The sequence below is a fragment of the Vicugna pacos genome, chromosome 18 (genome assembly GCF_048564905.1).
Source record: "Vicugna pacos chromosome 18, VicPac4, whole genome shotgun sequence".
NCBI lineage: Eukaryota > Metazoa > Chordata > Mammalia > Artiodactyla > Camelidae > Vicugna > Vicugna pacos.
Genome location: NC_133004.1, coordinates 29,710,049 through 29,737,051, shown reverse-complemented (window position 1 = coordinate 29,737,051; position 27,003 = coordinate 29,710,049). Strand labels below are relative to the sequence as shown.

Genomic DNA, 27,003 nt, shown 5'->3' with positions numbered 1-27,003 from the left:
CACTGCTTTTAAAGGTGACCACAACTTCTCAGTTCTGTTGAATTATGTCCACAAAGGAATAAGGACCCAGTGCTGCCAGTCTTCTAATTTTTTTCAGGAGAATCTGAAAGTCCAGAAACTTATATAAAAATTCCATTTTTTACTGTTGATAATGATTTCAATTAAATAAAATTCTGGGCAAGTGAAATGCAGCTCATCTATGCATCAGCCTATGGCTCTCCAGTTTCTAACCTCTGCACCAGACTCTACTTAAAAGCAGACATGTAAAACGAGAGTTTGCATATATTAACTCGGTTTAATCATATCAATTCTTAAACAAAAAGTTTCCTCCAAGAGACAATAGTTCACAATAACTGCAAAGCTTAGTCACAATTTTTAAAAATACTGGTCATGCTTAGCATTCAAGGGAGATATTATAGAATAACTGTAAAAACTTTTACCAGGAACATCAGCTTCTGACTTGGAAAAGTTACAAATACTGAAGCATTTTGGTAACAGACACAGTAGTTTTGACATCGTCTGTTCATTTGATGAGTTTCTGGAAGTTTGGAAAATTGTACCTCTATAATTGGATAAAGCGCTTATTCTAAACTAAACATTTTCAAATGTAGAAAACAAACTAGCAAGCTACACATACAAAGAAAAGCCCTCTAGGACAAGCTTTCCGCGTGTTGAATGCCAGCATATGCACCGTGAATCCTGGAAGACTAGAGTTGTTACATACATTTGGCCCGAAGTCTTACACTCCAGGCTTACAATGGAGCTTGCATTCACCTACACGTTAATGACAAACTCTGGGTTAGTATAGGAGAAGCCAGCAAATTCATTTTGGTCCAAGTTCATGATGAAGAGCTTATCAGTAGGCGTGAGTTCCACAGGCTGTCTGGTGAACTCTTTGTCGAAATTGGAGGTGTCTCGCTTGTCTCTCTGCCAAATGGAAAGCAAACACATTAACACAGCATAAGGAGAAGGAAACGTGACCGAGACATGCCAGTTATTGGGAAGTGGCTGACGTCTCATGGGCAGAGTCAGGAAGAGCCCTGTGCTGACCATTTTTAGCAGCTGCGATGAGATACTATCCCCTAGCTTTCATTTCACATTGTCTGTTGGCTTCAGGAGAGAAAACTTGGTGGAAATTTTCTAAGAAGGGAAATGAGACATTGAATTTCTTTAAGAATTGCCAGAAAGTGGTGTGTGTGTGTGTGTATTTTGTTTTCTTTGTCTTTGAGATGAACCGAGTTAGAAATGACTTCTTGTCGTGTACAATGTCTTAGAATTAGTCATGCAGTAGAGAGTCCAGGAGAAAACCATCCAAGAGCGCCCCCTGTGGCTAGGAGGCTTCTTTCTTTAAAAAGATGAAGAGCTCCAGAAGAAAGAGTGGCAAAATGGGGAAATCAGACCACTGCCCCATGAAAGGCATGGACCACTCATCCACCCCACATTCCCCGGCGCCATGGAGGCTTTGAAGGGATGCTCGGAAATCCACCCACAGACTAGAATTTGGGTCTTCATCAGCCAGAGGTTCTTCTAAGGATGTTTACAGCTTATATTTAGGAACAAACTATTAGTCTAGGACAGCCTTAAAACAAACATTCTACTCTCCTAGTTAGTCTGCCATTTCTTTTGGGGGGATGGGCACTAATTCCAGTTCCTTAACTACAGTTTGGGGCAACTTTTACCAGGGACTGGCAGAGGAAAGGCTAATAAAAAGATCTCACCCCTGTATGATGCTCTTACCTCTTCAGGGTCCTCATCAGCCTAGGGTCATCCCATCCTCACCACCCGCCTCGCCCCCTGTGGTTTGACATACGAGAAAACTGAGGCACAGGAAGGTAAAATGACTTGCACAAGAGTCGGTTGGTGATTTTTGATTTGACCACATCATTCCAAATTATGCTTCGTCTCAGCCCCTCTGACTGTGGGGGACAGCTTGATGGCTGGTTTATTGCAGGACAACCGGGGATAATGCCTGGATTTCACTGGTACCCAGCAGGTTACTGGGCAGGAAGCCAGATTCGTGTCAGCTTGTAAAGAGAGGCAGGTCAGTGAGGACTGACTGATTTGCTAGGGTTTGGCCAGTTGCCATGCATGCTTTAGGTTTAAGTCCTAAAGCACACTGATCTGCAAGGATTTCTCACTGCTCGGCTCACTCCCCTTTACAAAATACCACTCACAAGAAAGTCTTCTTTTTGGCTGCTCCCCTGAGACAGGCAAAGTGTCCCTGTGGAGGTCCCCACTTACTCTTGTGGGGTTCGTCTGGGAGTGTAGGAGTGAGGGGGACTTCAGGAATACACTTCAGTAAGTGTGGCTGCTGGGGACTGGGCTGAGACACTGGTGGAGCTGCCTTCTGGACAGTGGGCCATCGCCTGCCATGCTCCACCCATTCTACTTCGTCTTGTCCTGCCAGCCTGTCCTGCGCTGTCCTAGGTACTGAATGCGTTATTTTCTGTGTTGGCCAAAAGCTCAAATGGGCTACCTTTCCCTTTAATGTTCCCTGTGCATCCCTCTCTGGACCTGACAGGTCATACTATAGCATCTTTTTGATTGTCTTCCTTGCACTTGCTGCTGTCAGATATTGTCATGATTATTTACCATCTTTCTTCAGGAGGGCGGAGTCCTTGTCTGTGCCCTACCAGTGCCAAGACTTGGCACGGGGCAAGCCTCCTGCAATTATTTCCTGAATGAATGAATGAATGAAGACTTGACTAAAGATAAACCTCTTTGCTTTTTCTGACTTACAGCTGCCTCTGAGCTAGAGACCTTACTCTACAGCAAAACAATGGAATTTGTTTCCATTGATCCTGTGAGTCTCTCATGTGGACCACTGTCTATTGTGAGCCCCAATATGGAAAGAACTGTGTTAGGCCCCTTTGAGATCTGAGAGCTCCAGGGCTGTGTGTGAGCCCTGGGTCTACTTGGGGCCAAAAGACAGGCAGTCATCTCCTTTCAGGTCCCCCCAGGTAGCCTCCCCTGCCTGTGGGCACCCAGCAGAGATCCCCCTCTCACTAGCCCCAATTCTGGAAGCCCTTCCTCACTGGCTGCGCTGGTGATGACTGATGCTTCAAACAGCCACGTGGTCCAAACAATACTTGTTGTCCTGGGAAGATCCTCATAAAAAAGATCCCTGATTTTACCCTAGAAGCTGGGAAAGAATGGGCCTCTCTGTTGGGACAATCCCTTTCTGGGCTGACAGTATCTGAAGCCACATGAAAACAGGCTCACTCATCTAAGGAGGGTCACTGAATTCACTGGTCTCCTATTCATTCCCCAAGAAGGTCATCGTGACCGTGCCTTGTGCTTTCTTAGAAGAGAAGCAGGTTAGTGAGACATCTAAGAAATGAAAAGAGGGATGCTAAGATCCTGGGAGACCATCAGCCATGGCTGATGTGGTAGACTGTGTTTAGGTTTCTTTGGATTTTCTTATTTAGTTTTTTTTAATTCTCCTCTAATTTAAGTTCTTTTGGAAAAATCTCAACCTGTCTCATCTAGAAGAACCAGGTGGTGTGGGGCCAAGGGTCAGTGTTTCCCTGAGGGCCAGAAAGTGTCATGCCTGTAGGACTTGGAGTGATAAACCCAAGGTGAAACTCAGGACTCAGAATTGAGCTCTCCAAACAGTTCCCTCCCTCCATACAGGCATCTGTCTCTGCTCAAATCTTAGTAACTCTGTGGTCTGGTCAAGCATGGAGACATGCCTTTGGCCTTCTAGAAGGTAACTCGCCCCAGCTACCAACCTGCCTCTCTCTTTCCTCACCATCACCCTGTAGGATTGTTTCAGAAATCTGGGTCAAGAGGGAGCTGCTGCCTGTCTTCCTTCAGCCTCATATGTGGTCCACAGAGCAAAAGAGGGGCCCCAAAGACTTCTGATGACTTCTTTCTTAAAAGAAGCCTTCCCTGATTATCCCAGAGACCAGTTATCTCTAGATCATACCATGCTGTTAATTACTTGTTTCATGACTGCCCTCCTGGATTGCATCTTCACGGTTCCCCACTATGCTCCTGGCCCCCAGGATAGAGCCTGGCACACAGTTGGTGCTCAATAAATGCTGGTTGGGTGAATGAATGGAAGATGGAATGCATGGATGATTGCAAAAATAAATTTAAAATCTTTCTTCTTGGATACATGTGCCAAGTACTGCCCTGGGGTTATCCATGTTGCAAGCGCTGTTTCTCAGTCTCCTCGGTCCTTGAAGCTTAGACAGAAAAGGCAGCTTCAGGAGTTCTGACTCCTGATCCCTCCCTACCACAGAAGGCTTCTCTGACCAACCCTCAGCATGACGTGTTAGGGGAGCAGAGACTTTGGTTTGAGTACCTATTTCTGCAGACTATTGAACTTTTGAAAAATAATGGCAGCAATTTGGAAAATGTAGAGTATGGCAGATGTATAAATATATAAACAATATACTCCTTCTACCTATCTATCTATCTATCTATCTATCTATCTATCTATCTATCCATCTATCCATCTATCATCTATCCACCCATTCAACCATCCTACATTGTTCTCTAAAGTTAACTCTGATCATTTGTCAATGGTCCAATGTTTCTCCATGGTTTTTAATCCTCCTGAGAGCATATCCAAGGAAAGGCCTGGTGACCCAAAGGCCAGATGAGGGACCTCAAATAACTTGTCTTTCGGTGGGCACAGCTCGGAGATGGCAGCCACGGAGCAGAAAGATGTCTGCACCAGGAATGGGGAAGCTGGGTTTGCGTCCCAGCTGGCTGACTGTGGGCAAGTCATTTCCTCCCTCCACATGCCAGTTTCCCAACAATAAAATGAGATATCCCTCCTTCTCTAGCCTCCTGAGCTGGTCAGCTAGGACTTCATGTTCGCTTCCCCTGATGTCTAGGTTGCCACCAGCACGGCAGCAGCAGGGATGGTCCCAGAGTCCTCAGTGAGGAGACAAGTGTGGGCAGAAAGGCGTGAACAGCAGGGGGCTTCACCAAAGTGGAAATGAAATTATGGTTTTCTTCAAGATGAGAAATCTCACTTCAAGGACAGCTATCAAGTTTTTTTAAGTTCTCTTGATGATCTCTTAGAAGCCTTGGCACTTCCAGAATCCCTTGACTGGTGATAAGAGTTCACTTAGGGCTGCCTGAGGATAGCAGGGGACAGAAGGCAAGGATGAAGAAACACCACTGTCCTTATCTGTTCAGACGGAAGTGGGATTTCTCCCACCCAAGGGGTTTCCTTGGGCTTCTGGGGGCTTAGAAAGCTGCTTGCTAGAAAGAAGGTTTAGTCTAAGCTGGAAGGACTGGCAATTCTGATAAGAAAGTCAAGAGCCCCAGCCCTGCTCCGAGCTGGCCTCTAAACTTGACTCTAATGGGAATGTGGGCTTTGAGCTCTGATACCGTGGGAAGCCCCCAACTCAGCTCACCCCACCCCGTTACACCAGGAGTCCCTGAATGGCCCACAGCCCCAGCCCCTTGACTGGCTGAACACTGGGGCCACAATTAAGATCTGGGTTTAGTTGCTTTTTTTTTTTTCTGTCCTGAAGCCTCAGGAGGCCCCACTTTGTAGTTTGGGTCCATGTTTTTCAAAGAGAGCTGTTTTCCTTGAAATGGCATTTCTTCTTCATTCTTTCTTTTTTTTTTTTATTGTATGTCGATGCTAGAAGAAAAACGGCACATAACAGATATCCAGATACAAATGAACATTTCCACAAATATCTCAAAACAACATCACCGTGAAGAAGACAACTATCTATGCTTCAAGAAGTGGGGTCCCTCTCAGAGCACTTAATTAGCTTTCCAAAGCCAGCAACAAACCTAAACAATCCCGTCCGCACAGGTTCCAGAGCTGTCTTCTTGGTAAATCAAAGCAGGTCATTGTGGTTAATAACATTTGGACACATATTTCAAAGCATGTGTAACAAAAATGAATAATTTTTTTTTGCATCTGAACAATAACAGAAATAAAACCCCAAAGCAAATTAAGTTTGAAATGTAATGTAAAACCGTGGCCCTTTGGGACCTTGCTAGAGTGACCATGTCTTTTCAGGGAGTGGGTCCAAATGCCCTTTTCAAGTAGTTTGAGGATGAAGGTGACTGGGGACACAAGAGTACCAGGAATTGCAGCCCTGAGGTAGCACCCAAGCTGGTTGCCTTATGACTCCTTGAGGTGCCTTTAGATTGAAAACTGTCCAAAAGCACACTCTTGGAATTTTAAAAGGGCATAGATAATCTCCTTAACTTTGAGCTAAAAAAAAAAAATACAAATAAGATTTTATTTTTAGCGCGTTCTTTTCAAAGCTCCTGGTGCCTCCAAACCAGGCAGACTGGAGGAAATTCCTTCTAAGTCAAAGCAACCATACGCTTGGATACACGCCAAGCTCCAGGTCCCGGAAGTGGAAGAAAACTCATAGCATCCGATTATCCATTTGTTTGGTGGGAAAAATCGGGATTGGATGGTTGGTGTTGGAAAATGTGTGAAAATGGCAGTGCAGGAAAAAAGGACAAAAAGCAGGCACGTTCTGTCCCCGCTGGACTGACTTCGCTGACATGCTGGGGAAAAGAAATGCAAGGGGACTTGCTAGTTATGCAGCTGCATTTCCCACATGCTATCTGCATGATCCCATCTCACAGAGATGCTCCAAACTACCTGAGGACATTTGGGTCCTGAAACATGGCCACTCTAGCCTCATTAGCAAATAAAACACGGATGCAACTTGGCAATGAAAAAAAAAATGTCACCACAATAGCTGTTGAGCTTGAATGACAGAAATGAAGGACGGAGATCTACACATCTACTTAGCTCTTGACTTCAGGTTTTAAAAATTCAGAGTTAACAAAGGAAAATCCTTCGAATTCTGATTGGTCAATATTCCTGATGACTTCCTGGTCAGGAGGTGTTAGGACGGGTGGATGGCGGGTGAAAAATCGGTCGAAGTTTTCAGCATTTCGCCCACACTATGAGAGGGGAAGAGAAGAATTTGTGGTGGGTGGGAAAAAAAAAAACAAAAACAAAATCCAAAACCAAAATCAAACAGAACCAAACAAAACTGGGTGAGGTTTTCTCCAATCCCTTCCCTTTCACTTTGGAGAGGTTTCCATGATCAGAAATGAGAGCAACATAAGATGCAAAATTCTCATGATCATTGATTGGCACATGACCTTGGGCTCCCGACCTTCAGTTCCTGTAGCTCATGCGCTGCCCCTGGTCCTTCTGGGCAGTCAGGAGCTGGATGGCAAAGGCATGGGATGGGGCTGGTGGCATGTGGCGTGTCCCCAGGACCCCACCCCAAGGAGTCGGCCAACCGCATCAGTTGAAGGAGATGGGGATTAAGGTCCTCAAGATGTTTCTTGTGGCACAAGATGCAAAGTAAGGATCCATTCATACATCACCTGGGAGATCCCAGTATTAAGCAGCAGGTCCCTCAAAGTGCTATCCTCTGGCTCTTAGTCAGGAACAGTGGATGTTTTCCAGTCCCACAGATACAGGGGTTTACAAACTCTGGTCAATGGAAAAAGATCTCAAGACCTGGGTTTGGTGCCTGCAATGGTTAGGCAACCACGAGGCCCTGGTTAGCATGATAAGTCATCAGTCCTTAATTACAAGGTGCCAGGAAGTAAACTCAGCCATTCTCCCTCCAGATGGGAATGACGGGCGTGGGATGCAGCCAGACCAGTGCTTGGTGAGGCAATCTGGCTCTGGAGAGAAAACCATCGCCATTTCTCACCCACCCTGTTAGCCTTCTGTATGAAAATGTCCTGGTCTGAGGCAGGGTGGTAAAGTGTGTGTGTATGTGTGTGTCCATGTGTATACCCACATGTGAATACGCACACATACACACTCCAGCTCCCATCTAATGCGAAAAGTCACTAAATCTGGAGTTCTTTGTTCTTCACCAGCAACACCCATTTGCATGACATTTCTAAGTGTTTCAGTGTCTACAGGAAGCCATCACCACCTAAGAACACAGTAGTAGCAGTAGTAGTAATAACAATAATCATGAAGTTAATATTTATTGTGCATTTGCTATGTTCCAGGCACCCTGGAATGCTCTTGACTTGAAGTATCTTATTTAATCCTCCCAATAACCCTATGAAGTGAGTAATACTGTCATCCCCATCGTACAGATGAGACTGAGGCCAAGGAGGTTATGTAATTGTTCACGGTCACGTTGCTAATGAACAGCAGAGCTGCCGTGTGAGCCAGGTCTGCCTGACATCAGAGTCCAAGCTCCTGGCGCCATGTTGCAAGAACTGGTTGGTGGACATGGAGCGGGGCAGGGGTGTGGGCAGAGGAAGGAGATGCCAAGGATGGGGATGATGAGGTCTCTGGTGTGAAGGGCAGAGAACGTGGTTATAACTCCGAACGTGGTTATAACCAAGACAAAGAATGTAGGCGAATTCAGAAAGATGACTATTTCCATTTTGGACATGATGACTTTGAGGGACCACCATTTTAGGAGATGATCTGAGGGAGTTAGAAGTATGGGTTGTGGAGCTCAGGACGGAGGTCTTGAAAAAAATTTTTAAAGGACAGCCTATAGAGGGTGGAAAAAAGATAATAACAATAGTGACAGTAATAGTAATAAAAACCATTGAGAGCTTTCTAGGCAACAACATTTGCTAAGTGTGTCGCAACCTTTAGCTTTTTAATTCACGTAGCTACCCCTAGGAGGTGGGTATTTGATTTCCATTTGCCAAAGAGAAAACTGCCCTTAAAACTTAGAGCAGTAAAAGGAGAACCAGGGATGGCCCAGACTGATGGACCAGATGTGGGCTGTGAGAGGAAGAGAGGATGTCTGGGTGACTTTGGGTCTGGGCAACTTGGTGAGTGGGCTCCACCAGGGAGTAGAGTGTATTTTGGGGGAGAAATTGAGCACTTGGTTTCATTTATGACAAGTCTGAGAGTCCAGTGGGGATGTCAAAGGTTGGGCGGGAGTCCCCGTGCTGTGGTGGCAGGACTGAAATGGGAACTATACCAATGGCAGAGGCAACCGGGGACACTCGGAGATGGTTGCAGTCATCCAGAAGAGAGAGATGTGGGGAATAGGGTGGAGCAGAAGGATGGAGCTGGGAAAAACAGAGAGGTGTTGGTGGCAGGGATGGGAGGGGTGAGATGGCATGTTACACGGCAGCCCTGCAGATATTTCTCTCTGGCCTGGGTGTTAGGCCCCCAACCAGCCAGAATAAGAAGCGTGTTCGCTGAGACACAGAGAGTCTTCAGTGGCCATTTTTCTTTAAGTGCCAACAATTTCCCATCCACACCAGAAGGCTGTTGCTTTGCCGGGGCCTCCCCAGGGGCTGTGATGGGAGACAGAGAAACAGCTTCTGGCAGCCTTCCCCTCCCATCACTCCCCCCACAGCCTGGGGAACAATGAAATCTTTAAGTGAGATAGCAGAGAGGAGATGCAGGGACAGGGGTTAACCAAGGGGGCACAATGCAGCGGGAGCGTGACTTCCCTGCTAATCAGCAGCTTAGGAGGCTGGCAGATCGCAGCCTCCCTAAGTGTTTCCATGTTTTTCAAACGGAGCTGTCACTGTCCATTAGCTTCAGGAGCGCTCCCTAAATGGAGACGTCAGCCCCTGGGAGGCACAGCCCGGATCAGCGCTGCGCCTGCCGTGTCCTTGGAGAATGGGCAGCGCGGCGGCTGTAGGATCTAATTACCAACACAGCGTGGACCACACCTGCTTCTCTGGCTGTCTTGGGTGGATGCTGCAGCCTCACTCAGTGGCTAAAAGAAAACCCACGCCCCTCGTCATCAGGGTGCACCGCTACGGCTTCTGGAACAGGAATGGGGGCCAAAGCCAACGAGGTCACTTCAGTCACCTCTTCCAGGGTTGGAGGGGGAGTAAGGATTGTGACTTCACCTGTCCTCCAGAATTTAAGAGCCAAGATCATCTGAAAAGCTTATCTGTGAGCTATTTACATATGAACTTTTTTTTTTCTCTTTCTTCTTTCCTTTTTAATTTCTGTTTCTTTGTGTTAATAACAGCTCTGAGCCTAGCTGTCAAATGTGGAGTTGGCTCAGTCACAGCAACCACAGGGATCTTTCAAAGACACCAACCTGGATACATCACTTCCCTGCTCTTATCTGCGATGCCTGCCCACTGCCCAAAGCCGCACTCCTCAGCATGACTTACTGGCTGTTCGGAACCCGGCCCTGGTCAAATAGCCCCATCACTGCCCAAGTTCCCCAGGTCCAACTCCTCCCGCCTGCAACATGCCCTCCAGCTATGCTGAAATACTCCAGGTTCCTAGACTGCTCATGCGCTCTCTCACCTCCAAGCCTGTGCACAGGCTGTCTCCTCCGCCAGGAACACTTGCCTCCCCCGTCTCCGAACACTTGCATCCTCTCTGTCTCCAAACACTGCCTCCAGAAGCCTCTCCTGGACCCCTCCTCTATACCCCTGAGTTTATCCCATCAAGATAAGAAATGTTCATCACAGAATTGTTAGAGGTAAAAAAAATTATTTGAAATCAACTCTCGACCTATAGGGCAAACAGTTAAATAAATAATGACGCAACTATTTTATATGTTACCATGCAAAACGCTTTTAACATAAGATGTAGAAGAATATTAAATAACAGTTACATATAATTAATAGCAGTGTATACAATATGTTCCCATTCTATAAATTATAGACATACATGTGTCTGTACTGTCTGCAGGCGTATTACACAGGTGCTTATAGAGATCGGGGGAGCTACAGATTGTTCATATTTTCTCCTTTATCTGTTATGCTTATTGTATTTTTGAAAATTTAAATGACCATCAAGTGTTATTATTTTTGTGTGTAATAAGAAAAAAAACTACAAAAGCTATTTTAAATGAGGGAGCAATCGCAGCAGAGAAAGGAGAGAAATAGAAATAAAGGGAATATTGACACAACATTATGAACTAACTATGTTTCAATAAAAATATAATATAAAAAAACAGAAATAAAGGGGATGGAAACATTTAGCCAAATTGTTAAAATCTGCCTGGTGCTGTTTAATGCACTTCATCTTAGTTAAAACCTCTAAGATCTCCCAAGTGGCTGCTCTCATGAGTACTTTGGTGTTAAGAGGACGATGACAAAGGCTAATGTTTAAGGTTCTCTAAGTGGGCATCTTCTGCCCAGCAGCGTGCCTGCCGAGCACCAGATATAAGATGATAGGGAAGGAGGACCCTGTCCTTGTTGTCGTGGAGCTTAGAGTCTAGCAGAGGAGACAGAGCACACCCAGGCCACGGCATGGTGCCACGTGACCAGTGCTGCCACTGAGTGCAGAGGGGAGGAACCCAAGAAGGGCCGGGAAGGCTTTCTGGAGGAGGTGACATCTATGCTGAGTGGGACCGGAAAGAAAGACATCGCTTCTTTGGAGGAGGGAAGGAAAGAGCCCAGGGAAGAAGTGGAGGTGAAGAGAGGGTAGGGACAGGGCAGGATGCTGGAGAAGGGGATAAGGGCCCGCCCCACGCTGCTCACTGCTTAACCGGCGTTGGTAACAGGAGGCCGGTGGCACAGGGGTGCTTCCTGCCAGCCCCCACCCAGGCACCAGAGCATCTTCAGGAGCCCAGAGGAGGACACAGCGAAAAGACATCCAAGCCACGAGTCCAAGTGGAAGACAAAGGAGTCTCCCGCTCTCTCTCTTTCTTAATGTGCAAATTCAATGAAACTCGGGATCCTTCTTATGTCTTGTGGTTCTCCGCAGCAGGAGGACGCAGGAGGGACCCAGCCAGCAAGAAGCAGCCGGCCAAGCACAGAGCTGCACACACATTTGGTCATTGAAAAAAGTCGTTTGTGGACCAAGTTTTTCTCCCAAGCAGTGTCAGACAATCTTCCACACGGTCTGGCCTTTGGCAAAGAAGGAAAGATGAAAGTCTCCTTTCCTAATCACGAAGGTCCCTTAACAATCAGGGGTATTTGATCTCCGTGTCTATCTAGGAGGAAGTCAACAAGGGAGGGGGTCTTTTGTGCTTGATAGCAAGTTTCATTTAAAAAAAAATTAATTTGAAAATAACATGCCTGTGGGTGGGAACTGTAACTGGTGCAGCCACTATGAAAAATAGTACAGAGGTTCCTTAAAAACTAGAAATAGAGTTGCCATATGATCCAGCAATCTCACTCCTGGGCATGTATGTGGAGGGAACTCTAAGTCAAAAAGATACATGCACCCCAGTGTTCATAGCAGTAGGACTGACAATCGCCAAGACACGTAAACAACCTAAATGTCCATCAACAGATGACTGGATAAAGAAGACGTATACACACACAATACACACACAGGAATACTACTCAGCCATAAAAAATAAAATAATGCCATTTGCAGCAACATGGATGGACATACAGCTTATCATATTAAGTGATTTAAGTCGGACAGAGAAAGACAAATATCACATATCATTCATATGTGGAATCTTAAAAAAATGAGACAAATGAAGTTATGTACAAAACCAAAACAGACTCACAGACATAGAAAAGAAACTTATGGTTATCAAAGGGGTAAGGGGAGGGGAGAAGGGATAAATTAGGGGTTTGGGATTGGCAAATACAAACTACTATAGATAAAATAGATAAACAACAAGGTCCTCCTGGATAGCACAGGGAACCATATTCAATACCCTGTAATAAATCATTATGAAAAAGAATATATATATATATGTAGAACTGAATCACTTTGCTGTACACCAGAAACTAACACAACATTATAAATCAACTAAACTTCAATTAAAGAAAATAAAAATAACATGCAATGTTTTGTTTTCCTCCAGATCCCAGTTTACATGCTACCTCCTCAGAGAAGTTGTTCTGGATCACCTGCAAGTAAGAGAGATCCCCTTATTCTAATCTCTTGTCCTCTGTCAGAGCAATCTGTTCATTTCTTCCATGGGAAATAAAATATGTGAACATCCTAGTCTATAATTACATGCTAATTTCTCTGCTTATCTGTTATTGTCTACATCCCCATCTAGACTGTAAGGTCTGTGAGAGCTGAAGCCACATCTGATTTCCCATCACTGAACTTCCAGGTCCCAGTACAGGGTCCGGCACACAGCAGGCACTTGATGTTGTCAGGTGGGTGACTAGCAGAGTGTATGAGGTGCTTATTACCAGGCAGACTGTGTGAGCACTTTACAAGCCTGATCTCATTTCATCCAACAGGTCTGTGGAGTCTGCTACACAAGGAGCAACAGACTTATTTAGCACTTAAGTAACTGACTATGATTTCATCCCAGATTTGACAACTGATCCATTTACTGCAGAAACAACTTGTTCAAAAGCACCAAGAAAAATTAACAACAAAACCCTCTGAGATCCCACCACCCCAATATCTTCATTAGGTTAACAGCTTGGTCTGTGTCCTGGATGGCTGAATGAATCAATGGATGGATTTTTTTTTAACTCTTTAAAAACTGTACAATTGTCAATCTATTCTTTAGCCTGCTTTTAAAAAATGAGATGAAATACACTCTAACCATTTTCCCATGTCAAGAAAGTATCATATTGTTCTTATCTGTTCTTCACCATTCATCCTAAACCTACGTTGCTGGCTTCAAGTCAACGAGCCCTCAAATTGTAATTTTCCCTTTTATTTGCCTGTGTTTTTATAGCTTTCTCAGAAGTCTCTAAGACTGGCAGGAAAAGGATTGTGTCCACCTAACAGATAACTGGAAAAGCTAACAATCTGTTCAGGGTCAGACAGGGTAAGGAGGGGAACTGAGATTCAGTCTGGCTTGCTTGATTCCAAAGACCACAGGATGTCGCGACATCTCACTGCTTGGTAAACTGTATCCAATCATGTGGCATGGACTTAAAAGTTAAGTTGACCTGGGTCCCAATCCTGGCACCATCAAGTCCCAGCTACACAATCTGTAAGCAGTTAGCTAAATTCCCTAAGCTAGGTTTTCTGTTTTGTCATGTGGACCCATCTCGCCGTGTGTGGTGAGGATGACTTGACGAAACACACGTAAAATCCCTGACATGGGAGCTGGGAGCTGCGGTTTGCTGAGTGCTGGCTCACCCGGTCCTGTCCAGTGAGCTAGTCTGATGGCTGTGGCTGCGCTCTGGCAACAGAGGGGGCCTACAGACCCTGCCACACACCCCAGGCTCTCCTAGGACACCAAGGACTTTACCGTGAACAGGTACAGGCACTTAAAACACAGAGTCTCAAAATCTTTCCCACCAAGGCTGGCGGGGTATGTGGGGAAGCCAGCAGGTGGAGCCAGGCCCTGGGGCTCCCAGTTAGAGCAGGCGAGGGAAAGATGTGGGCGGAAGGCACCAAAGGGTCCCAAGCCTCACTCCCTTGGAAGGACATTTCCAGCAGATTCACACACCACCTCTGAGTTATGGCTTTTCATACCCTCATCGGAGGGCATTTTGTGACTGTTTTGAAGAAACTGCACTTTGTAAATAAACAAGAAGAACACTTTTTCTTTCCCTTTCCCTCTCTGGGTCATGGGCCTGTCTTAATCCTCCAATTTTACTGTCATTAGAAGTCTTCATGGAGTCAGTGGTTCTACTGGGAAAAAATCAGTCAGCTCAGTGCCATAAAAACGAGGGAGAAGAGGGACTTGAAAAGGAGGGAGAGATTCTGAGTTGATCCTACAAACAGACTTACATGTAGGAAACGAGGAAGCTGTTGAAAGAAGGAAGTAGATTGAGATGTGCTGGTAAAAAAACAAAACAAAAACAAAAGCAAAAAAACCCCTCCAAGATGGAAGGGAGTAAAGGGAGGCCTGGGAATTGAACACGAGCACTCACACCCTCGTGTGTGACCTGGACGACCTCCGTGACTGAACACAGCCTCTCCAGGAGGTCGCCCAGGAAGCCGATCGCGGTGGGCGGCTCTGGGAAGGAAAACCAAGGAGCCTGGTTAGGCGTCTATGGGGAGGTACTTAATTTCACCACATCGCTTTTGATGCTGTTGGAATTTTTTACTTTTCAGAATTTTTTTTTTTCCTACAGGAAGGAAGATCAAAGTACCCAATTTGATGAGGTCAAGAAAGATAAGACAAGTCGCCGAGAGGAGGCAATTTGGAGGTCACTGCTGACTCAACGCAAGCAATTTCAACAGAATGGTGGGGGCAGAAGCCAGATTGCACTGAACTGCGGAAAGAATGGATGGTGATGAAGTGGAGAGAGCAAGAACTCTTTCCAGAATTTGTTCGTATGAGAAGATAGGGCAGGAGCCCCCGTGATAGGGCGGAGGGATCCCAGGTCTGAGGGAAGGGATTTTAAAGACGAGAAAGACTTAGCATGTTTCTTTGTCGTGAATGAACCAGAAGAGAGTTAGAAAGGACGTCTGCAGGTCTGCCTACTCAGTAGGGACAGTGGCTTTGTTTTTCTTGGAGGACCCACTCCTTCCTCTCTCCAAGATGTCTTTGGATAGGGTGGACCCAGCCCCTTGGCAGGTGACCTGCGCCTGGCCAATCAGAACACTCCATTACCCGGGCACAGTGATTGCTTTAGAGATGAGCATATGTCCCAGTATCTTTCAATAAGATTGAGTTCCAGGATGCTGGGAATTTTAGGAAAAGGAAGCTCTTTTTCAGCAGAAATGACTAAAATAATGGGACATAAGTCTGGAGTAGCCATGCACCCAAGAAAGCCTTTGGAGAATGAAGAATGAAGTCAACAAAGAGGAAAACAATCCCAAGGGGTACTGAGAAGTGGGTTCCTTTTGACAGTGTTCAGACCCTGGATCCAGCCATAACTAAATACTTAAAAAAAAAATTTGTTGTTGTTTAAGTCAGTTTGACTCAGGTTCCTATCTGCAACTGCAGGGGCTCTGATTCATCGAGAAGGTGTAGGCAGAGTCTGGCCAGAGCAGATGTGCAAAGGAGACTGGAGAACAGGGGTTCAGAGCAGAAAGGGAAGGTCTTCATAGGGGGGCACCTGTTTGCTGACACACAGAGGGAAGGAGATCAAAGATGTCAAGATGACCATGCAGGTGTAGGGAGGGCGTGGGAAGTTGAGGCCACCCAGCCACCCATGGGCACCTACGGGCCTCGACTCCCCCGTGACTTAGGAGATGGGGCCATGGGCTGAGACCAAGGAGCCTGGAACTTTAGGAGGGGGACCTTCAGAAAAGAGAAGTTTTGGGGATTTGCCCAGGAGGCTCAGAGAAGGCTTAAGAGACTGTCTGAGATTGGAGAGTCTGTGTCTGTGGAGGCTCAGAGAGGTTGAGTTACTTGCCCATCTTTACTCAGAGGCTGGATAGCAAGGCTGGGGTCTGAATCCTGGCTCCGTCTGACTCTCCGCCCGTGTTCCTTTCTCTTGACGCAGTCTCCCTGGAGCTACCTGCTCATTTTCTCACGTTCTCCTAATCGCTTTCTGGGGCATTGCGGTAAGAATTACAACCGGGGCAAAGCTGACAGCAGAAGCCAGAAACCAGACTCCATAGACATTCACCCAACAGAGTCCATTCCCCAGGAAAGTATTTAAATTGGGACTGGTCCAAGAGTGGTTCGAATCCCACATCTGTGCAGCTGAATTTGGGAGATGAGAGAAGAAAGATCATAGAAGCCCAGAGGATGGGCTTTGAAGATAAAGAAATAAGACTTCAAATTCAATTGGCTTTGTGACCACGGGCAAGTTACTTAACTTCTCTGAGCCTGTAATAATAGCATCTATTTTGTGGGGCCGTTGTGAAGGTGAAATGAGATCAATAAATTAGATCAAGTGCTCTGCTATCTAGTGAAACTGAGTAACTTCACAGAAAATGCCTGACCCTTTTGATTGCTACTGTTGTAAACAGTGTTATTAATAAAGCTTTGCATGCATTAAATGGGGGGCTAGTTGTCTTGTCTCGGTTCTAACATATTCCCTGTGTGAGTCACTTGGGCAAATCTCTGGGCCTCTGCTTGCTCATCTGTAGAATGGAAGGGTTGAAGTCCACTTCTAAGGCATCCTTCAGTTCTTGACTTGTTATATTTCAGTGGCTACTGCTAGACATGGCCTAACAGTTTCAGCATGTGACCTTCCCGCCTACCATTTCAATCTAACGACTGGCTCCTCTGCCAGGGGACAGCTCAAAGTCAGGCACCCAGCAAATGATGTAGGAACTTCCCTTGGCCCAGGAACAACCTGCCGATTTGAATCATCTTTCAAAGGGAGCCTGGTTGAGCCTGCAGTTTAAGGAGACTTTCCGTGGGTAGGTGGATGGATGGAACGGGAGATGAACAGATACACTGACTCCAGGCTACATGTCCCCAGCAACTGCTGGCTGTTTGTTAGTAAGTGTATGGATGTAGCCTAATATTTTGATTAAGATCTCTGCAAACTCCACATGCCGGAGAACGGAAAGAACTGACAGAACCGGGTAGGGGGAACGTCTACTCCTTAATGAGCTCGTCCGAGGCCTCATTTCAGATGCTGCCATGTTCGCCCTTCCAGGGGTTATTCAAAGTCTGCTGTCTCTGTCAGCCTCGAAATCAAAGCCTTGAGCAGCAAGGAAAGAGCACTGCATCTTTTAAAAATCCTGCCAGTGAATTGTGAAAGGTGTGGATATGCTACTTGTTTGTTGCAATATTTTAAAATAAATTGTAATTCATTTGAACTGTAAGAATATGCAGTGCTTTTCTGTTACATAACAGACACCACCAGACAGTGTTCTCAAGGCGCTCTCCCGTCAGTGCCACCGCAGACCTTAGAAGGGGCTCCAGGTGCTTCTAACCATCTTTCCAGGACACTGGGCAGGTAGATGCCATGGTTCAAGTCCTGGCTCGGCCACCTGCTAGCTGCGGGACTTTGAGCAGATGTCCTCTAACGTTTCCAAGTTTCGTGCCCTCATCTGCAATACGGCGACAATGACACCTACCTCATAGGGTTGTGAGAATTAAATGAGGTAATGCCCAGAAGGCACTTAAAACAGTGCTGGGCACAGACCAGAGTTCAGTATTTTTTTTCCCCAATGCATCTGAACAGTACAGGTCTTACGAGAATTATTTTTAATCCCAATTTTCAAAAAGGGATTGCTCTCTTGAGCATTTGGTACTTCGGGGGAGCTGGGTTCTACTCTTAAATATATCATGTTAAGTAAAAGTGAGATCCCTTACTTAAGCCTTGAATTTGGAGTTTTAATAGCAAACATACAAAGGTCATGCTTTGAGGCTTCCATGAGAAATGTCAGCACATCAAACACACACTCACACTCACACACACACACACACACACACACACACACACTTACTTATACAGTGTAAAGGGCAATTGGGTTTGGAGGAGAATGTCACATGAACAGAACTGCAGCTCATTAGAGCCGTGCTTGAAGCTTTTGACCTCAGCTACATAAACAATGTTTTCAGATGACAGAATTACCGAGAAACCAAGCCCTGTGAGCGCGATCTGGCTTCTGCAGCAGTTCGGCATTTAGACACCCAGAGGATGTGAGTTAACGGTATGTGATCCAGTAACCTACATAGCAATTTGGAAACGATTATTAAATGGAAGGCTGAGTAAAGGACAATGGGGACAAGGGGTTCTGTTTCTTTCTTGTTTTTTGTTTTTGTTTTTGTTTTTTAGTTTGCAAGATTCCCAGACTTTGAAGATGTGCAGATGCCTTAAAATTCTACGGGGCAAAATGCACAGTGATAAGAACGGAGAACAGGAGCAGACGTGACTGGCATCAGTCTAGCGGACAGGCAGGGCTGGAGTATGTGAGCCTGACACCGAGGCTGGAATAAAAGGAAGGAGGAGGTGAGCGTGCTGATCATGTCCAGATAGCGCCAGATGGCTGCCCAGGATGAAAGGATGTAGGAAACCCGGCACTTCTTAATGTCAGTGGCCCATCCAGCTGGACCCAACCCCTGCCCACGGAGAACTGATGATCAGATTGATCACGTTTTAGAGCAAGAGGAGAGCCATGTTTACTAGCAGGCAGGTCGCTGTATACACACCCTAGCGTTTGTTGAAGATTCCACGGACTGTCATGAAACAAGGTGTCCTTGTCGCCTTGTTACTTTTCTCTCACGCTTCAGTTTGGTTCATCTATGCTGCCAGGTGGGTACGTTGATCCCAAGGGCTTTCTCCTCGGGGCAGCTGGAGCCTTGAGCCCAAGGTCTGTGTCTCTCCCTCGTTTTCCCGGCGAGCCTGGCATTAGTTGTTATAGACATCACTGGACCTCAGAGAGGCGAGTCACGATAATATATGAACGCCATCAAGATCTCAATCGGGCACTCCGATTGACACATCTTATGCGAGCCTACGACACTGAGATATTACAGCACCACCACACACTACAAATTCTCCGATAAGACATGCTCCCCACGGTGTGGCCTCAACGCACAGCACCCTCCGCTACGGCACAGCCGAATCCCGCGCTGATCACCCAGACAGAGGGAGCCTTGGGTCACAGCCCTCACACATGGACCCTCCCATACCGCCATGTCATTTACGCCGATGGGAGGAGGCGTAACCCACTGGATGACCACGCCCTGCTCTAGGCCCTGCAAGCCAGCACCCTGAGCTCCAGAAGCTTTCATGACAACTCATTTCATTAGTTCCCTACCTTTCACCAGGACCGGCACTTGGCTGTCACCTGCTACGCGCAAGGGCAATTATGCAGGGGGTCGTCTTCGTCCATTCCTTCATGCCCCCTCGGGTAACTACTGAGCGCCTACAAGGTGCTGGGAACCGGGGCGGGACCAGGGATGCTAAGATGAACTCAGCCTGGAGGCTCGCAAGCAGCTCAGTCCTGTCCAGGTGCCCCTCACCTCCCGCCTGGCTTAGTGCAAGAGCCTCATAATTGGTCTCCTGATTTCACCCCTGCCCCCCGAACAGTCAGATCATGTTATCTCTCTGCTTAGCTTAGCTGGAGTAAAAGCCAAAGATCCTACAGTGGCCTCTACCATCTGCCCCTCCTGTGGCCTCACTGATCTCATCTCCTTTTACTCTCCCCTCTTGCCTGCTCAGCTCAGCATCTGGACTCTTTGCTCTTCCTTGAGTTTGCCAGGCAAGATCCTGCCCCAGGGCCTTTGCACCTGTTACCACCACCCGAGCTGCTCTCTCCCCCAGATATACACATGGCTCACTCACGCCCTCGCCTTCCTCCGATCTCTGCTGAAATATCACTTTCTCAGCGAGCCTTTCCAATGACCCTATTTAAAATTGACCTCTCCTTGACCCAGCCCTCCCAATCTCCATCCCTTCTTATTGCTTCTCAACTTCTAACATATTCACTGATCTGTTTCTTCTTTGCCTGCTCCCTCTGGAATATAAGTTCCATGAGGGCAGAGATTTTTATTATTTTTATTGCTGTCTCTCCAGCACCAAGAACAGCACCTAACCTCAATGACTCGTAACGTCCCCACTAGAGGACAGAACCAGAACACATTGCTTCTCAGCTCACTGTCTCCCCACGCACCCAGCCGCATACTCCATCCTTCACACAAACTAGCACCTGCCGCCCACATGTGGACCCACAACACCCTGCCATGCGCCCCAAACCACATTCCAAGCACGTTCTGTGCTAAAGCTGATACACCCCTTCCTACGACCCTCACCATGCGACACGGCACGTTGATCTACACAGGATCTGCCATTCAACTCGCCGGCTGGCAGCACCCCCACAGAACCACGTTCCAGCCCCTGCTGCACCGTGGTCCAGCAGCTTCCTATCCCCTGAGAGTATGTTAGAAATCCAGCATCTCAGGCCCTACTCCAGACCCGCTAAATCAGAATCCACATTTTAATCAGGTATCCCTAGTGCCTCGTGCGCACACACTGAAGTTTAAGAAGGTCTGCTGGGCTACGTCACGGCACCGGAGCACTGGCCTGGGCAAGGACAGACCGTGGGAGACGCAGCCCTCTCCATCCAAAGTCCAGCAATTCATGCACCGCACCACCAGATCTTTTGTCACACAGCCACATGATGTCATGACAGATACAACCAGCACCTAAATCACAGCCCTTTATAAACAGGGTAGGGACTTACCCAACGACCAATTTATTTGAGACACCCTGCTGTACATGAGAAAGACACCCTGTGCTCTAATACATATCCCTAAAGAATCCCGCACGTTCCCTAACACGGTGCCTTGAGGCATCCTGTTTTACAGCCATTTGTTTATTCAATCATTTATTCAGTAAACATTATTAAGCACCCTTATGGGCTCAACCTTATGCTAAGTACTGGGATCCAACACTGAAAAAGACAGTCGCAATCTTTGAGTCTAGCCAAAAAGACAGACCTTGCACTGAACAAGTCATTACGACAAAGTGTGATGAGTTTGTTGATTAAGACACGAGCAGATGATCCCTACTCAGGAGTCAACAAGAGCCTCCCTGAGTGGGTGACGGTTTACTGATTTGATGAGGGGGAAGGAGCCAGGTACCAGAAGGGTGGGGGACGGAGGGGACGCAGGGAGGCTCTGGGGCTCCCAAGTGGATGCTCTGCGTGGGCAAAGCCAAGAAGGGAAGAGAAGGCACTGCGCGTCTGAGGAACTGAAAGACATTCAGAAATGCTGGTTCTTGAAGTCAGGAGCCTGGGGAGGCGGCAGGGGCTGGGCCGTGGAAGACCCTGAAAGCTGTAAAGGCTAAGGAACAATAGACATTATTCTGGAGGCAGCAGAGAGCCATCAGGGGGGCTTTAAGCAAAACAGCGACACAATCAGATGCACATTAAGGAAAAATTACTCTTGTATCCCGAAGCAATACACGATGCTAGTGTATTTCAGCGGTTTCTCTGTGAACAGCTCCTGCCACCATAAAAGATGGCACTGAGAACAACTTTAAAAATCCATTTCAAATTATTTTAATGAACCTCCAATAATAGCACCCTTCACTGATGTTTGAATATCACCCTCTGTTACTGCCCCGTGTTTTTTTCTTTCTCTTGCTGCACTCTGTTTAATAGCATGCATGAATCAGGGACGCTGGCAGACACACGCATTCTTGTTAACACGCCGCGAGGCACACAGAACTCTGTACACTCACCACGGCACTTTCTGCAAAGTGTGGGGAAGGGGAAATGTGCAATCCTTGGGAGAGGTGGGGGCTGTAAGGCTGACATCTGCTGCGTGAAAGGCATACACCTAGGTCACATCAAATGAGTGGGTGGGGTATCCATCATTGTATTTATTTCCAATTCACTCTAAAAAGATCAGGGGCAATGCCTCTTCCCCTTAGAGCTGGAGGCAGAACATCTTTTTGGGGGGTGGGGGGGTGGTAATTAGGTTTACTTATTTCTTATTAATTTCTTACTTATTTCTTGTAATGGAGGTACTGGGGATTGAACCCAGGACCTCATGCATGCTAAGCATGCACTCTACCACTTGAGGTATAACTGCCCCGGATGTTTTTTATTTGACCTGCATTGTGTTTAATTTTTGAAACTTTGTGGCCGATATATATATATAAAATTTTTCTTCAGTGGGATTTCAAATGGAAATCCTGATGAGGATGGAGCCGTGCAGACAGAGCCTGCATCCTCACAACACAAAACTGACTAGCGCAGAGCCTGGCTCGTAGGACGTTCTCAGGAAAGCATAGCCGTTATTCTCATGGATAACACAAAAAGAGCACAGCAATTGGTAATGACCTAGAGGAGCCTCCAACCGGTCAGCTGGAGGTGAACGCCCAGGGAGCCTTGGAGACAGACAGCCCCCAGCTCTCCTGTCTGCCCCTCCCCCCCGCCACTCCCACTTCCCTCATAAACACTACCTGCCCAGCCTCTGCAGCCATCTGAGTCTGTGACCTGTTCCTGGAAGCCACTACCCCTCACTCAGACTGGGTGAGAACCAGGGTCTTCCCCTTAAAGAGATTTCTCACCTCGCCACATTCCCCTGGCCCCTGCTAAGCTTTTGACAGTGAATCCCACGGCAGTGAGTCTCCGTCTGGAGCGCAGACCAGAAGCACTTGGAGAGCCCCGCCCCCAGGGTTTCTGATTCAGGAGGTCTGGGCCGGGCCCTGAGAATTTCACTCCTTAAGTTCCCAGGTGATACTGCTGGTCTGGGGACCACACTTTCAAAACCACTGCTCTACAGGTAAGGAATGAACCTCAAAAATCACTGGCTCAAGGCTGGTGGGGACAGGGGCACTGGCATCTTCCCTCTGGCCAAGTGAAGACAGATCGGTCCACATTTCGAGACCTCAGGAATAGCCACACAAAACCCAAATGAGTTGTGTGTGCCACCTCCAAGCTCCCAGTTTCCTGAACGGAAAGAACCCACTCTTCTATTCCAGATGGCTTTTTTAATCTTTTTCCACAGCCTATGACTCGCAGGTGTACACACGGACATTATCTTATGGACTAGCATAAGCAGGACTTGATAATGCTCTGCTCTTCAAAGATCCTGCCACTTGAGACATGGGTCAGTGTGTGACACGCCACTAACAAAAGCCATCATGAACTCTCCCAGAGCGCACGTACTGAGTGCTTCATGCATCACGACCATCTTCTGATGAAGGAACTACTATCACTGCTGTTATTACAGATGATGAAACAGAGGAGCAGAGAAGGGAACTGACTCACCCAAGTTCTCCAGATCTAGGATAATCAAGAGATGCTTTGTTGGACCCCCTGTATTCACCGAGAGTCAGACACTATTAAGAATATTGTGCTCAATCCTGTGACTGGATTTTAAAATGGGTGTTGATTACCTGGAGAACAACAGGCACCCGGAGGTGATACCATAGGGGACATGACTGTAGGTGGAGGAGGGGGTGTGTTTAGCCTGGAAATCGCAGGATTCAGGAGCACAAGGATGCTCTACTGAGAAAGGGGCTCTGGTTGATAGAACAGGACCCAGTGACGGCAGTTCTGGGGACGCTGACTTGCTATCAATAAATACGTTTGCAACAATCAGAAGGACCGCGGTGTGGAACGGGCTGCCTCTAAAGAGCCCCGCCTCTGAACACCAGGAAGTGCCCAGAGAGAAACGGGGAGGCTGTGGTTCTAATCTTTTGGGATGTGCAGGACTGGGGAGATGTGAGAAGCACCTGGAAGGTTTTCTTAAACTACATGTCCTTTGCCCCAGGCACTCTGGTATGTCTCTACTGCAGTCATTCGCTGAATCCTTGCTTCCTCACGCGCTGGCTGTGTGACCCTGGACGGAGCACTTAACCTCTCTGAGCTTCCACTTCCTCTTCCAAGATGTGGAATAACAGCATCTGCATAAACAGGCTGCTGTGAGGATTTAATTAGAGGCTACCTGTGAAGCGCTAAACACAGCCACATAAGTGGCCAGGAAATTCATTATAACATCAAAGTAAGTACCATTATCATGGTCATTTTCTTCATCTTAACACCTGAGACGCTCACAACTTCAGATTTCGATGACAATGTTTATGTGCACTTTTCAGCCTCAGTCATCAGTTTTACAACCTGTGATAAAGTCACCGCTGTCCTTGATCAAACAAATGTTTCCTCCCACTAGAATCAGGGTTCTGATTAACTCAGGCGCAGACTCCTCCTCCCTGGGGCTGACAAGAACTCCGTGCTGAGCCTTTGGGGATGGAAGACCCAAAGTGCGCCCACGACTGTGAGAAACGTGAGACTTTCCTTCTTCTATTTCAAACGTTCTCTGAAAGCCATCTCCACACCCAGAGCCTCCAGGAGGGCTCCGCACGTCAGCCCCCTGCTCCATTCTGGTTCGCCTTGGGTGGGAGCTGGCTGGTGACGCTGTCTTCTTTACTGACTCAGATGGAGTGTGTATTTCAGAATGAAATTTAAATACTGTTGAGATAAACAACATGACCTTTTCAATGTCAGTATGGAGGAGAAAACGACACAGCCGAACCAAGGAAAGAACGAGGGCTAAATCAGAGTCTTTATCACAGTCCAGAAATGGATCTGAACTCTGCTCCCCAAAGAACCACTGCCCCAAAGAGTTGCCAGCTCAGACAGCTACGATAATTGAATTGTTAAAAAAAAAAAACGCGATGTCCATTGTCTTTCTCGCATCGATAGAAGCTGTGTGCACGGAAATCTCCATTTTTGTACCTGGTGCCTTTACGTGTCACTCGTGGACATATTCAAGTGGATGCATCGGTGTCCACCCCTCGGAGGGCGCCAAGGACACACGCATCAAAAGGGGAAAGAGTGTGTCATGATGTGGACCCAAACAGCCAGAGAGAACAGTTTACTTACGGCTTTTGGCTTATACGGGGGCTGGATCTCTTTGCGTTCAAGTTTCTCCCAGTCAATATATCGGAAAAACGCATGCTCTTTGATGTCACGTTCACCTTCAGGTCCACAGCCCAGACGTTTGCCTGGGTGTTTGGTCATCAGCTTCAAGAGAAAGAGAAACGTGGAATTAAATGGATTTCAGAAGAGGAAACATGGGACTCTCCAAAATGATTGCTCCTAGGAATTAGAGAAGACGGCATAAGGAAGGGTCCTAACTGATTTTTATTTTTCACTTTTCATCCCTAGCCAGGTCTTTATAATAGGAGGACCCGACAGTACCATCTGCTGCTCCTTGTCCCACGGTAAGATCCCTTCTGGTTACTCTTAGCCTGAACATAGCCCTGAGCTTCCAGTTAGAAATGTCACACGATGCATTCTGATTTAAGAATGAGTTTTATGCAATTACTGGGGCATTTAATGAGAACAGTTTCAATATCTTCAAATTCCCTCCTGCCACCACGAGGAAACTGGAGGTTGACCAAGGCAAAGGCCACGTTCATCCGGATAATATTTGCATTTCTCCATAAAGCACTTTTGAAAATGACAAGACAGAAGAAAAAATATTAACCAAATGGACCCAAGTTTCAAGTAATTACTTCCCGAAAGCTCATTAAATAGTCAAAACCTAGCTCAGCTCATTTCTCTTGTACCACATATTACACTAAACTCCGCTGAGGTTTTTTTGGTGTCCCATTTAAATTACTTAATTATCAAAACCCTCCATCTTCAAGTCTCTGAGCCAATGCTAAATAACAAGATGCTCCAAGATGAAGCCAGACCGGCTTCCTCTTGTAAATGAATCCAAAGCAGCAAGAAAATATCTCTGATCTCAAGACTTTGGCAAATGCACGGAGAGTAAAGACGGGGGAGTTGATGATTAATTTAAAAAATAAAGAAGGTCAGCAAGAGGCCACCAAAAGAGGAAACAAAAGGATGGGAACATGTAAGACCAAGAAGCATCCCAGAGTTAACTCGACACCAAGAAGCCCACACGGCAGAATCCTCACATTTCTGCCCAGGGCCTGAGGATTACAGAGGGGAAGGGATGAATCCAGCAACTCACACCTACTCTGTTGGACACTCAGCTCAGCCTGATTCCTGCTACAGATAATCTGTCATCAGAAACTGCCCTCCTACACATGCACCCCAGCACATACTTCCCATGCATGCTTTATCTTCCAGGGGAAAAATAATCAGGCACTTATGTTCTAAGCTCCTTCTTTACTGATACGCCTGCTCTGATTCTCAGTTCTCCCAGGGTTGCCCTGTTTTATTTTTCCCATTTGAATGACAAAGCAACTGACACTCAGAAGGTTAAACAACCAGCAAGGACTCACGGAGGTAGTTAAGTGGCAGAGCTGGGATTAGATCTCCCCTCTGCTGAACTCTGAAACTTGGGCTTTTAAGAGAAACAGAAAAGCTCTTTGCATGTGGTCCCCAGGGATATTTGGGGGACTGGCTTGGTCAGGAAAAGCTGATGGAGAGCAAGGAAACTGGGCCAAGCCTCGACCTTTGTGTGGGGTTAGGATGGGAGGGAAGAAAGGGCTATGAGGCCCTGGTAGCGTTACCGGCAATGACACTGACAATGGCTTCTGCGTCCTGAGCGCTTCCTACGTGCCCAGACTCTGTGCCAAAGGCTCCCCAGCCATTTCCTATTCCTCTTTCATCTTCACAGCCAACACTCAGAGGCCTCAGAAACTCTTATCCTCATTTTCCAGATAAAGAAGCTGGGTCCAGAGAAGTTGTCCTCCACCCAAGATCACACAGCTGAGTAGCAGAGCCAAGCTTTGAACGGATCAGCCTGACCCAGAGTCCTACAGCTCCGTCTTACACAGTTTCTCCTTGTTTTCACCCTAATGGGTGGCCAATTTGGGCATCTGTCTGCTTTAAGTTTGTTCTAAGTGGGAGTAGCAATTTGCGCTAAGTTACACTAATTTTTTTTAATGGTG

General features: G+C 46.8%; 1 protein-coding gene across 2 annotated transcripts in view; it reads right to left on the bottom strand.

Moving 5' to 3' along the window:
* Positions 1–275: 275 nt before the first annotated feature.
* Positions 276–27,003, bottom strand: part of PRKCB (protein kinase C beta) — a 295,939-nt gene continuing 269,211 nt past the window's right edge. The window contains exons 16-17 of one of the 2 annotated variants that reach the window (XM_072942795.1): positions 25,016–25,156; positions 276–927 (exon numbers count right to left, since the gene is read on the bottom strand). In XM_072942795.1, coding sequence (XP_072798896.1) covers positions 775–927; positions 25,016–25,156 — 294 coding nt within the window. In that variant the 3' untranslated portion in view covers positions 276–774. Of the gene's footprint in view, positions 928–5,451; positions 6,907–25,015; positions 25,157–27,003 lie in introns of those variants that run through there. The other variant, XM_072942793.1, reaches the window with a different exon arrangement.